Source organism: Apis dorsata, unplaced genomic scaffold, assembly GCF_000469605.1.
Source record: "Apis dorsata unplaced genomic scaffold, Apis dorsata 1.3 scaffold_517, whole genome shotgun sequence".
Classification (NCBI taxonomy): Eukaryota; Metazoa; Arthropoda; class Insecta; order Hymenoptera; family Apidae; genus Apis; species Apis dorsata.
This window is the reverse complement of record NW_006263742.1, coordinates 360,815-373,913: the sequence shown is the minus strand read 5'-3', so window position 1 is coordinate 373,913 and position 13,099 is coordinate 360,815. Positions and strand designations below refer to the sequence as shown.

The window sequence follows — 13,099 nt, the reverse complement described above, 5'->3', positions numbered from 1 at the left end:
TATCAAACTTTTATTTATTACATATTTATAAATTAAAATTTTAAATTATTAAATAAAATTATGTAATTATATAAATCATAATATATTTTTATTAAAAGAAAAAAGATATTTTTAAATTTATTTATTTAAATATAAATATTTAGTTCTTTTTATATATGCCTTTATCAATACTTACAATCATTTCCTTTTTTTAGTACCACAACAGTTAATAGATCTTCACATCAAATTACTACGAAAAACACGTAAAACAGTATCACCAGAAAAATGGGAACGTGCATTGGTTAAATTCTGTCATACATATTCTAATCAAGATGGATGGGAACTTGAACGGTTTGGTTATAAGAAAGCCCGTATTGCTGTCAAGCTGCGACTACTTAAAGTATAAGCATAATTATATTATTACATATTATAAAATATTATAATTATTTTTCTTTATAGATTATAATATTTAAAAAAAATATTTATATATTCTATATTATTTTATATATATTTTGAATATTATATACATATAATTATACAAAATCAATTATACAAAATTTATTTTATAATATATTTTCTTATTCCAGGTTCTTTTAGAGACACAGTTTGATTTAAATCAAAAGTTTAAAAATGAAGTAAATAAGTTAGCAGCTAAGGAATTACGTGTGGAACCTTTAGGAAGAGATAAATCTGGTTTAGCTTATTGGTGTCAACTTGATGAGGAATGCAACATTAGAGTTTATAGAGAAGATTTAGATGAAGAAAATTGGGAACTTGTTGCTAAGTAAGTGTTTAGTATAAATATGAATTTTTTAGTATAGTATAAATATGAATTTCCTGATTCTAATTAATTTTAAATACATTATATATATTATTAGGGATCGAGAAGGTGTAGTTAATCTTATAAATACTTTATCAAATGGAGAAATTGAAGCTATTCCAATTAATGAGGATAGTAATAGTTTAGAAATTTCTGAAAAACCTATTATTGATACGGGACAAATATCTACATCACCAAGTTTGGAAGATGAAGGTGTTCGAGAAAATGGTATTCATATTGAGGGATCTGATGAAAAAGACTTAGATAAAAGTGAAGATTTTGAAGATGAACGAGAACAAGATAATATTAATGAAGGTGATAATGTTGAGGAAGATATAGAAGGTGAAGATGAAATGACAAATGATGAAAGTTCTAAACAAAATACAGAGGAAGATGATTCTCAGCAGACAATACAAAATGAAGTAATAGAATCAAATCTTATTGAGACACCATCTTCATTATCAACATGTTCTCTTAAAATTTTAAATGGTAAGATTGATACATTATCAGAAAAAGAAACAGTTTCGCTTCATGAAAAAGAATTAAACATTCAAAAAACAATTGTTACTACTGTTATATCTAATGATAAATCTGCAGAAACATATAAATCTGAAGAGCATGCAATGGGTAATAATTCGAAAATTAATTCTGACGAATCAGTGTCTTTCAAATCAATTGAAACACCTGTCATTACATCTCCTCTTAAGCTAATAAATGTTTCTGAAATAAAACAAATACATGAAGAAAAAGTTGTTAGTGGAATAACACCAGTTGTATCTACATTGAATATAATAAAAAAATATGAAGATTCAACAGATCAAATTATAAAACCATTAGATAAATTGTCTAATAAAAATAATTTTCCTTTTACATCTGCAGATATGCCAACTGCTCATAGCAAATTATCTGTAAAACCAATAGATCAATTGGCTGCAAATCTTGTGAGAATACAATCTGAGAAACTTGAAAAACCAAGTGGAGCAAAATCATTAGAAAAAATCGCAGAAAATCTAGCGAGATCAGGAAGTATTGTGGGAAATATAATAAATGGAGATGATGATAGAATATCACAAGATTTTTATGCAAGAAGTCAAATAGAAAAAATTACTCCGCTTAGAGAACATAGAGGTATGGATTTATCTACATCTCCTAGAGGATGGGAAAGCACAAATGAACAAAACAGACCAATGGATTTTTCCGGAATCGATTTATCTAGTCGAAAATTTAATAAAACTATTGAATTATCTTCTTCTGGATACAGAACTCAAGATTTTCAACATAGAGAAATGGACCTTAGTACGAAAAAATTAAATAAACCGGAAGTTACAAATTTACCATATGATGCTCGAACTGTGATGATGCGTAATCACGTAATGGTAGCAGATTTAAGTAAAAGACAAATGTCATTTCCTAGTTACGAAATGACTTCTGCTCCATATCATAATGCTACAAGAATATCTACTAAAGAAGATCATAGATTACCAAATTATACAATACTTCCAGATCCAAGTAAAATTACAGCTTTAAGAATGAATCCAACACCGATAAAACGTTCGTTAGAAGGAGATGATATACAACAAGATATGTTAAAAAGAATAAGGGCAGATGTAATACCGATTAGAGGATCAATGGATAAAAGGCCAATAATAAGTAATAATTGGAGAGATGAAGTTGGTGAACCTATTGAGGAACCAATGATAATGATTCAAGGTGAAGGATCTGGTAGTGATTGTGATGCAGTCAATCCTGGTCTTGGAGAAGCTGTAGAAGAACCCATAATTTTTTTTTATGGAGAAGGATCTGGTGAAGAATGTCAAACAGGTAATCCTGGAGAAGAAACGACTGACAATAAAGAAAGCAACGAATCAAAAAATGAAGCTGACTCTGCTACTTCTTCTCCATCATCAAATAAAAATTTAAATGAAGATAATCTTATAAATGAAGTATCTGTCGGATCATTATTAACAAATAAAAATGCGATAAAATTAAACAGAAATTATCCTCAATCAAGTGTTAGTATAAGAAGCAATTGTCAAACTGTAGGCTCAACACAAGAAAAATCGAAGTTCAAACCATCATTGGGCATTCAAATAATACCAAAAAATTCTAATAGTTCTGTGAAAAGATTATCAAGATGGGATGTTGGAAAACCAGAAGAAAAACCAGAATGTGACAGTAGTATCATATCAAATGAAGAAGACATATCACAAAAGAGAAATGAAACTGAGCGCGAAGATTCATCTAGTAAAAATCAAGATATTAAGATAGACGGAAATTCTATAAATACTGAAAATTTAAATATACAAAAAAGAAATGCAGAAACAGAAAATCTGCAAGAAAATATAGACGAAAATTCTCAAAAACACAGAACTATTTCACAAGATACTATGCAATGTGATTCGTCTATATCTTTATGTCAAGCGGATACATCAGAAACAGTTAAATTTTACACAGAAATTATACCTACACAATCAATAAATAATAAAGATATTATTGAAAATGTTTGTGATTCTGATAGTATAGTTTCACATGAAACAAATACTTCAGAAAGAGTAAATAATGAATGTAAATCAATGGCTGCATCTCCACCAAGATTTTTTTTTGGACCTAATTGTATTTCATACACTTCTAGGGTAGAAACATTTGAATCATCCTCTGATCATACAGTTTCAACAACAATAGAATCCAAATCAGATACACTACAATATGAATGTGTTTCTTCTTCCAAGCCAACAGAAGAAATAATTACTTATAAATCAGATGATTTTATTATAACTCAAATGAATAATTCATTAAAAATAAATTCGTCTACAAGTAATAATTTAGTTTGTGAGAATGATAATAAGAATAAAATAGAAAAAATTGAAGGACCAACTAATACATGGAAACAAACAGTTTCTTCAAAATATTCTACACAAGAACAACATTGTTCAATACAGAAAACAGAAATAGATTTATCTAAATCTGAATCAAAAGAAGAACATTTTAAATCTGTTATAGATTCTATTTCTAGTAGTGAAAATACAAAAAATGAATATACAAAATCTGAAGAAATAGAAATATCAGACATAACTTCACAACCTCATAGTACGAATGATATAAAAAAAGAAAATAAAGATTTAAAATCTGACAATGCAATTGTAACACAATCTATAATGCAATTTAATTCAGATACTGAATCTGTACATTTTGAGATATCAAAAGCAAAAAATAATATATTAGAAGAACAATTGGAAAGTCAAAATAAAATATCAGATCTACAAAACTTTGCTAAAAATATAGAAACATTAAATTTTTCTTCTAAAGATGAAACTGATTATAAATCTAATGCATTGTTAATTAAGAAAACTGAATTAGAAACAGATTCCATAGCTGTTAATAATAATTCATGTTCATCATCTTTTGCTCAAAATTCAGAATCAGATTGTACAAATAAGGAAGAATTATCTATATGTCAAAATGTGGATAATTCAGCAGGAAAAAAGATTGAACACATTTCTGAGAAAGAATTTAATTTATCTGTTGAAAGTTATAAACAAAATGACAAAAATGATAATATTCAAAAATTTTATAATCAAGAAAAGCAATTAATAAATCCTAATAACGAAAACGTAGAAAATTTAATTGATTCTGATTTACATTTAGCACATAATTATAGTAAAATTAATAAAAAAATAGAAATTTCACAACAAAATGAAATTTTGGTTGATTCATTTACAAAAAATTCTGTGCCTGATATTAATATTGAATTAGATTTTACAGACAGTTCTATTGTTACTAGTTCAGAATCAATTAAACAATGTAATAAAGATGCACTAGTTCCTACAATAAGTAGCTCAGATGATACTTGCATTCAAAATACTTCTATTCATGAAAGTGTTAAAGTGCATTCAAATTCTGAGAAATCGTCCTTTAAAAATGAATGTCCTATTTACAATGTATTACCAGAGACAGTACCTGACACAAATAATTTTAAACCATCCAATAATTCTGATGCAATTGAAATCAATTTATCTAATATAGTTCAAACTGCAACATTAGAAGAACGAAGTTCCTGTATTGATCAAGATTTAAATAAAGATATAATCATTGATAATAAATTATCAAAATCTGATAAACTTTCTAAATTTAATGAGGAAAAAACATGTTTTAATCGCGAAAGTTCATCGCGTGATGAAGGTACATGTGGTCTTTCATTGGAATTATGTTCATCTTCTGATGAAATAAATAAATTTGGTGTTGTTACTGATAATGAAAAGTTAAAAAGTATCAATTATATGGACATTCAACAAAAATCTGATACTATACTATTATCTGATACACCTACAATTTTAGAAGTTGAAAAAAAGATTGAACAAATTGAAAAAAATAATATGATTCAATGTGAATATAATATAGAACATATAGGAGAGAATAAAATAAAAAATAAAGAAGAAGAATCTACATGTAATATTATAGAAAATGAAAATGGAGTCCAACAAGAATATATTACTAAAAATTCAAAGACAGAAGAACCAAAACTAAATCAACTAATTGCAGATCTACCGGAATCAAACGAAATTAAGCATTCTTTAGTGGCAAATTATGAGAGCAGTGATTCTAATGATTGTATTGATTATACTCCTGAAACTTCTCAAATAGAATCAATTGAAAATAAGAATAATTTGTTTACAAATTTAGGAGTTGAAACAATGGTTATTAATGAACAAAAAACAAAACAAAGAACTGAAAAATTAATTATAAAAGATGATATATCATCTAAAGAATTACAAAATGTAATTATTGATAACAAAGAAAGAGAATCAATATCAGAAAACAATACCGAGACAAACGAAAGTGAATATAAACAGGAGAAAATAATTAGCAAAGAAATAATTGAAGAAGATTATAATTATGTTGTTAATCAATATAATTTGAATGAAAATTCAATTATAAATGAGAAAACAAATATTAACAATTCTGAAAAAGATCATACTATAGAATTAACAAAAACAGAAATATTACCAATTCTTCATGAAACTGATTCATTAAATAAAGAAAATATAAATTCAACATTAATTAAAACAAATAATTTAATAGACGAAATAAATAAAATAGAAACTAATGATTCAATTAAAATTTCAAATGAAATCATGAATTCAATTTCTGAAGAAAAGAATGATTGTCAAATAATAAATTCTATAAATGTAATTAAAACACATAAACAAACAGATAAAGATAATGAACATAATGATATTAAAAAAGACATAACATGTGAAAATTTAAAAGAACAATCTATTGAATCTATAGAAGAAAAATTAATAAATTTTGACAGTGATATCAAATTGATTAGAAATAAAGAAGTAGAACATGTTAGAAAAGAATTTACAATCATGGAACCATGTAAATTAACAGAATTATCAGAATTTGGCAATAAGGAAAATAAATTTGATGATACATATTTACATGAAGAAGATTTGAATAAAGATTTATCTGAGAATACAACTCTTCATTCTATACGAAATATTTTACCACTTAATAAATTTGACAATACATCCTCAGGTATAAATAAATCTGAAGTGTATAAAAATAACATTTCAACTGTATCAGAAAATTTTAAGTCTATGGATAATCTACAATTTGTAAATTTTGTATCTGATAAATCAGAAAATTTAAATGTATCAGATAATCATGAAAAGCATAATGAATTGCATGTTATGAATAAAACAATAGAATCCCTTCCCGAAAATACTATTTCTAGAATAAATGATAAAGGAACATTTTTTAATATACATGAAGCAACACCAGAATCAACTACTATTACAGACAATTTTAAAAAAGAATGTAGTAAAAGATTAAATGAAGTTTTCGATACTCAAGATGTTCCTCCATTAAAATTTAAACCTCCATATGTAGAATCTAATGAGCAGATATTAGAAGATTTAGCTAATTCTAAAATACAATTGGATCAAAATTTAAGTAATCTTAAACAGGTAGAAATTGATGAAACTAAAATAAATGAAGATATAGTATCTGATAATACCATAGAACATTTAACAAAACATGAATACAACATAATAACTAATACAACAGATAACATATTACATGAAATTGAGCAAAAAAATAGTGATAAAAATAATGAGAAAAAACAAAGCTCAGAAATACAAAGTATCGAAGTAAAAACAGTCGCTTTAACATCTGACGATTCTATGGAAGTAGATAACCAAAATTTGTTTAGTACAATTCCCGAAGAAATGGATCCTTTAGCATGTACTGATGATGATACATTTAAAAAATTAGATGATAACGAACAAAATGATATTTCTACACCAAAAATAGGTTTACGAGTTAAATCCGTATCTGAACTTGTTTATGATGGATGGAAATTAGATTCCACCGAAACACCAATAATATCTCGTAAACGCCGTAATAGTTCCCATGAATCAAATTCTGAAGATATAATTACGAAACAAAATGATGAAGAAATTGTAGGAGGTAAAAGAATAAAATTGCGTACAAAACGTATGCCTGATAAACAATTACGAAAATCTGTAGAGGAAAGTCGTATTGTAACCATAAGTTCGGAAGATGAAGCTATGAAATGTAGTCCTGAAAAATCAGAAGATCAAGAAATTAAGGATATGAGTGATGACCAAAGTACTATCCATTCAATTACAATTGGAAGGAAAACAAGAGGACGTCCTAGAGGAAGACGAAGACGTGGCTATAGAGGAAGTGGACGTTCAAATCGGCCAAAACATTCTGAATTTCAAAGCATTCAATCTTCTGAAATATCACCTGAAGTTCATCTTGATGGAACACCAAGTAATAATGATTCTTTAAATATGACACCAATTTCACAGAAAAAACGAAAGAAAAGTAAGTTTTTATTTATTTATTTTTTTTTTTTTTTTTATATATATATTTTCTTATATAAGATAATATATAAGATAATATATAAAAATACTACTTATAGGAAAAATGGTTTTGGGTCTAGAAGTAGGAAGAGATATTGTTCCTGAAACACAGACAGGATTAATTCAAGATGAAACACCTGTAAGACAGTCTAGAAGAATAGCACAATTAAAAATTAAAGAAGAAGCAGATAGACGAAGAATTGAAGAGGAGACTTCAAATGAAAGAAAAGAAAAAAAAGATTGTATGGAAAAGAAAAAACGGAAAAAACAAAAAGTATACTTTTATTTTATATGATTTTTATATTAATAATATTATATATTAATATTAATATATGATAGGATAACCATTGTATTTTTTTCAGCCTGAAAGTGAAGAAGAAATTGTAATAAGGGAAACGGAAAAAGAAAAAAAGTCCAAAAAGAAACGTAGAAAGAGAAAAAAGAAAAAAATGTTGGCTAAATTTAATGAAGCAAATCCATGGCAAAGTTCTTCTGGTTCTAGTAGTGATGAAGAAAATGAAAATGATGAAGAAGAGGATGAAGAAGAAGAAATAGAAAGTGAAGGATCATTACTTTTTAAAAGTGATCATGAATTTTCACCAGAAAGTGATCTTGAAAAAGATCAAGAATCTGAGCCATTGAGAAGAGCAAGAACTGCACAAAAAGGTATTATATAATTATTTACAATTGTTAACTTCAATAAAATATAAATATTATAATATATTAATATTATTTAATTATAGCTCAGAGTGATATTGAAGAAGCAGATGATGAATATGCTTGTCAAAAATGTGGTAAAGCAGATCATCCAGAATGGATACTTTTATGTGATTCTTGCGATAAAGGCTGGCATTGTTCTTGTCTTAGGCCTGCACTTATGTTAATACCAGAAGGTGATTGGTTTTGCCCTCCATGTCAACATGTAAGTTTTTAATTTTAATGCATTTATTTTATTATAATATTTTAACTATTGTTTAATATTTAATTTCAGAACTTGCTAGTAACTAAGTTAAGAGAAAGCTTAAAAATGTATGATCAATTGACAAAGAGACACGAAAATGAAGTTTTAAGAAAGAAGAGATTAGCATTTGTTGGTATAAGTTTAGATAATGTTCTTCATAAAAATGAATCACAACGTCATCAAAAAGGATCAAAAGCATCCAGTCAAGAATCTGATAACGGTAACTTTTTAATTTTTCTTTTTTACTTATTTATTTTATTATTTTAAATGAATTTTTTATATTTTTTTCTAGAATCTACGTCTGCCTCATCTTCTACAAGTACAGAAACATCCAGCAGTGAAGAAAGCGAACCTGTATATCAATTACGTGAAAGACGTTGTGCTAACAAATATAAATTTAATGATTATGATGCTATGATTAATGCTGCAATTCAAGACGAAGTAGAAGCGATTCAAGGAGCTGGTAATCAAGGAAGAGGAAAAGATATTGCGACCATAGTGAATGCTGAAAAAGAAGAAGCTCAGGTTTCTTACATATTTTTAATTGATTTGTTATTTATAATTTATGTTTTTTTAATATTAATTTGCTTTTAGCTTCATTTTAAGAATGAAGTATTAAACATTGAAGAAACTCCAGAGAATAAAGATGATATTGACAGAAAATCAGAAAAAGAAAGTGATGAAGAATATAAAATTGAATGTGAAGATGGCATAGATGAAGAAGAAGAACATAAAGGAGTAGTAAAAAAATTCTTATCACGTAAAAAACATCGCAAATTAAATAGCCTTGATATAAGTAGTGAAGATGATCCTGAAAGTGATGAAGATTTTAAAGGCACAAGCTCTGAAGAGGAAGAAGATTTTGATGATCACATAACATCTTCTGATGAAAGCACTTTCGCTGATGTAAAACGACGTAATAAGAAGGGAGATTCACGATCGGTACGAAGAAGCACTAGGGCTAGAACTACACGCTACGATGAAGATTTTAGTAAGTATGATAAATAACTTTTTGACTATTATTATAACATTTTATGTAAGTTTTATTTACAAAAAAAATTTATTTTTTATTAAAGTTTCATATTCTAAATTTTTTATAGTAAATGATGACAGTGAAGAAAGTGATAGACCAAAACGAAAAAAATCTCGATCAACGTGGGATTCAGATAATGAGGATAGTGATAATTCGTGGCGACAAAGGAAAAAAAAGTAGGGCATTTTATTTATTATATAATTAATTTATGATTAGATCATTATTTTTAAATTTTATTTTAGAAGTAAAACCATATCAACATCTAGATATAAAACATTATCAAAAACAAAAAGTAAAAAGAAAAAAAAGAGAAAACGTATAATTGAATCTGATAATCAAAGTGAAAATGAATCAAATGAGGAATCAAAAATTGAAATAACAAGTGAAATACAATCACAATTAGAAAACAATGAATCCATAATGCCTCATATATTAGATGCTAAACTTGATGATGCAAATGAAAATAATGAAGACAAACCTATAAATGAGGTAAAATTACAAGAAATAAATTCGGAAATGCCTGATATACCTACCACTCTATCATTAGAAGAAATAACACAACAAAAGAAAAAGAAAGTAAGTTATATAATATAGTTATGAAATATTTGAAATATTCTTTTCTTTTTTAATATTTGTTTTTTTTCTTAATTTATTTTTTTAATTATAGGAAAACATTTTAAAAACAAAGAAGACACCAACAATTCGAAGAAAAGTACGTTTTATTACCTAATTTTATGATGTTTATTTTAATAGATAGCATTTTTATTTAAATATTCTATTTACCTTTTATATATTAATTATTAATCATCAATCATTTTAGATTATATACGGTGGTCTTCCAGATGAAAATAAACCAGAAGAAGAAGAAATATTAAGTAGGCGAACTCGTGGTAAAAAAATTAATTATCAAGAAGAAATAGCATCAGATAGTGAGGAGGTAATATATTATATATATATATATATATATATATATAATATAGCATAACATAAAGATATGAAAATGAAAAAAATATTTTTTGTTATACTATAGGAGTTAAAAAAAGCATTAAGAAAAACGGGTGAAAGCGAAGATGAATTTGTTGTGAATGAAGGTGAAGATTTGAATGAAGATGCTGAAAAAGATTCAGATTCAGGTAAATAAAAAAAAATGTACTAATTTTAAATATAGATGTACATGTGAATTAATATATAATATCACCTTATAGGTGATATTTATAATCCAAAAAAAGATGGTCATAAATTTAAAAATAAGTCGCCAAAAAATAGAAAACCTAGAAAAAGCAAGAGTCCCGGTAGTAAACGAAAAATGTTAAATGATGGAACTCCGAAACAAAGAAAAAAACCTGGTCCAAAACCTGGAAGTAAAAATAAATCTCGTAAACAAAACTTTTTGTTTAATTCTGTAATTCAAAGAAGAGATGATCAAGAAAAGGATATTATAGCAAATGTGATGGATAATCCTATAGGAGAAATAGATACGAAAATTGATGAGAATCTTTCAGAAAACGTAGGTTTAACTAGCGCAGCTATGTCAGTGGCAGGTTCTTTTACTGGAGATGTTCCAGAAGGTTCCTTGACAGGACTTGGAGCTAGTGAACTTACTGAGTTAGATGACGAACAATTAGAACAAATGATGATGGAAGATGAAGAATATGGCAGGCGTCAGTTGGAGCTTGCAGCTATTGAAATAGCAAAAAAGAAGAAAAAAGAAGAACGAGAAGCAAAAAAATTGGAAAAGGCACGATTAAAAGCATTGGAAATATTGGCAGCTGAAAGACAACGAGATCCTAATGCACCAGAAGGAACTGATGGAGAAATACCAAAGAAGAAAAAGAGAGGTCGTCGTAGTAAAGCCGAAATTCTTGCGGAACAAATGCGTAGGGACGGGGCTCCAAATTTGAATACTAGTTTGACTGCTGCTATGCCACAAAATTTGATAACTACTATACCATCTAATATTAATCCTAATATATCAGCTGTTATGACGCCTGATGCAGAAAGAACAGGTGAAGGACACATTCCTATGATGACAGGACCAGATGGACAACTTTTTAATCCTGATGGATCACCTATAAAACCTAAAAGAAGAGGGCGTGGAAAAGGTAAAAAGACTCTTGCATTGGAAGCAGCTAGAGCTGCGGAAGCAGCAGCAAAAGCTGCGGCTGAAGCTGGTTTAATAGGAATGGGAACTGATTCAAATTCGGAGATAAAACCCAATGAAATTCCGAATGTACTTCCTACACCAGGTAGTAGCACTTCTGGTTCGGCTCCGTCCACACCACCTGCTGGCGTTGTTACAACACAAGGACCACCTTCTTCACAAACACCAACTTCACAGTCTGTTTATCCATCATTACCACCTAATCAACAGTCTTCCGTTATTACCAGGATGCTTCAATCTCAACCCGTATCGAGTAGTCCACAATCGTTTTCCGCTGCAGCTGCAGCAATGGGACACAAATATTTTGGAGGACCAAACGCTGGAAGTCAAATGATGGGACCTAGGACAGGTTACGAAATGCAACCACGTGGAAGAATTCCTTCTCCATACAGACAAGCGGGACAATCTTCCATACCACCTCATTTTGCAGCTGTAAGATCAGGAACTCCACCAATGAGAATGAGAGTACCTGGTCCACAAATATATCATACGCCACATCATCCAATGGATCCTTCTCCATCAGGTGGTGGACCAATATCGATTAGCAATCGAGATCGTAGTTCTCCACTTGGTCCTGGACCTGCAATGATTCCACCAGCTGCTGGAAGTCCTCTAACAAAAGGTGGTCCTACACCTCCTCCACCTCCTCCTTATGTTAGAGGAGCGCCTCCTATGTCCAGGTTTACAGACAATCCAATGGGTCCCAGACATCAAATGCCACCTTTTACGAATGCTTCACCAGTTAATCATAATATGCAACAACCATCACCACCTCCTAATCGACCACCTGGTAATTTTTCTCCGTATCATCCTCCACCTCCACCAAATTATCATTATGGTGCCTATCCACCTCCACCACCATTGTCTACAGCAGATGATGCAGCCGCATATCAAGGATCTCCATATCCCGCGGATCATTTTTCATCTCCTGCAGATAATCAACCACCTATTCAAGCTCCACCTCCCCCTCAACCTCCATCTCAACAGCAAGCACATTCAAATGCTGATGCTGGCAATAAACAATATGATGAAGAAGGTTCTGGAGAATTTAGTGGTTTAGTATCATACTTCAGTAGCCAGAGAGAAGATGATCTTGATTCGTAGCATGAGTGAGATCTTGGCCAACCCTGAATCTTTACATAGAATGCATTAAATAATAGTATTTTAACAATCAAGTAAAAAGTCACAACTTTTGCTCGAGAGGACAAGTACAAGAGAAACATAAAAAAAGTTAATAACATGTAATGTA

At 28.8% G+C, this 13,099-nt stretch overlaps 1 protein-coding gene across 3 annotated transcripts in view; it reads left to right on the top strand.

Annotated features, from left to right (window-relative positions):
* LOC102671329 overlaps positions 1 to 13,099 on the top strand; it is a 14,349-nt gene extending 1,250 nt beyond the window's left edge. The window contains exons 2-17 of one of the 3 annotated variants that reach the window (XM_031512808.1): positions 195 to 379; positions 567 to 763; positions 858 to 4,879; positions 6,254 to 7,657; positions 7,755 to 7,969; positions 8,058 to 8,361; positions 8,439 to 8,617; positions 8,687 to 8,876; positions 8,949 to 9,181; positions 9,251 to 9,647; positions 9,757 to 9,865; positions 9,932 to 10,265; positions 10,357 to 10,401; positions 10,510 to 10,626; positions 10,720 to 10,822; positions 10,895 to 13,099. In XM_031512808.1, coding sequence (XP_031368668.1) covers positions 195 to 379; positions 567 to 763; positions 858 to 4,879; positions 6,254 to 7,657; positions 7,755 to 7,969; positions 8,058 to 8,361; positions 8,439 to 8,617; positions 8,687 to 8,876; positions 8,949 to 9,181; positions 9,251 to 9,647; positions 9,757 to 9,865; positions 9,932 to 10,265; positions 10,357 to 10,401; positions 10,510 to 10,626; positions 10,720 to 10,822; positions 10,895 to 12,954 — 10,094 coding nt within the window. In that variant the 3' untranslated portion in view covers positions 12,955 to 13,099. Of the gene's footprint in view, positions 1 to 194; positions 380 to 566; positions 764 to 857; positions 7,658 to 7,754; positions 7,970 to 8,057; positions 8,362 to 8,438; positions 8,618 to 8,686; positions 8,877 to 8,948; positions 9,182 to 9,250; positions 9,648 to 9,756; positions 9,866 to 9,931; positions 10,266 to 10,356; positions 10,402 to 10,509; positions 10,627 to 10,719; positions 10,823 to 10,894 lie in introns of all 3 variants that reach the window. The other 2 variants (XM_031512807.1, XM_006620499.2) reach the window with 2 other exon arrangements.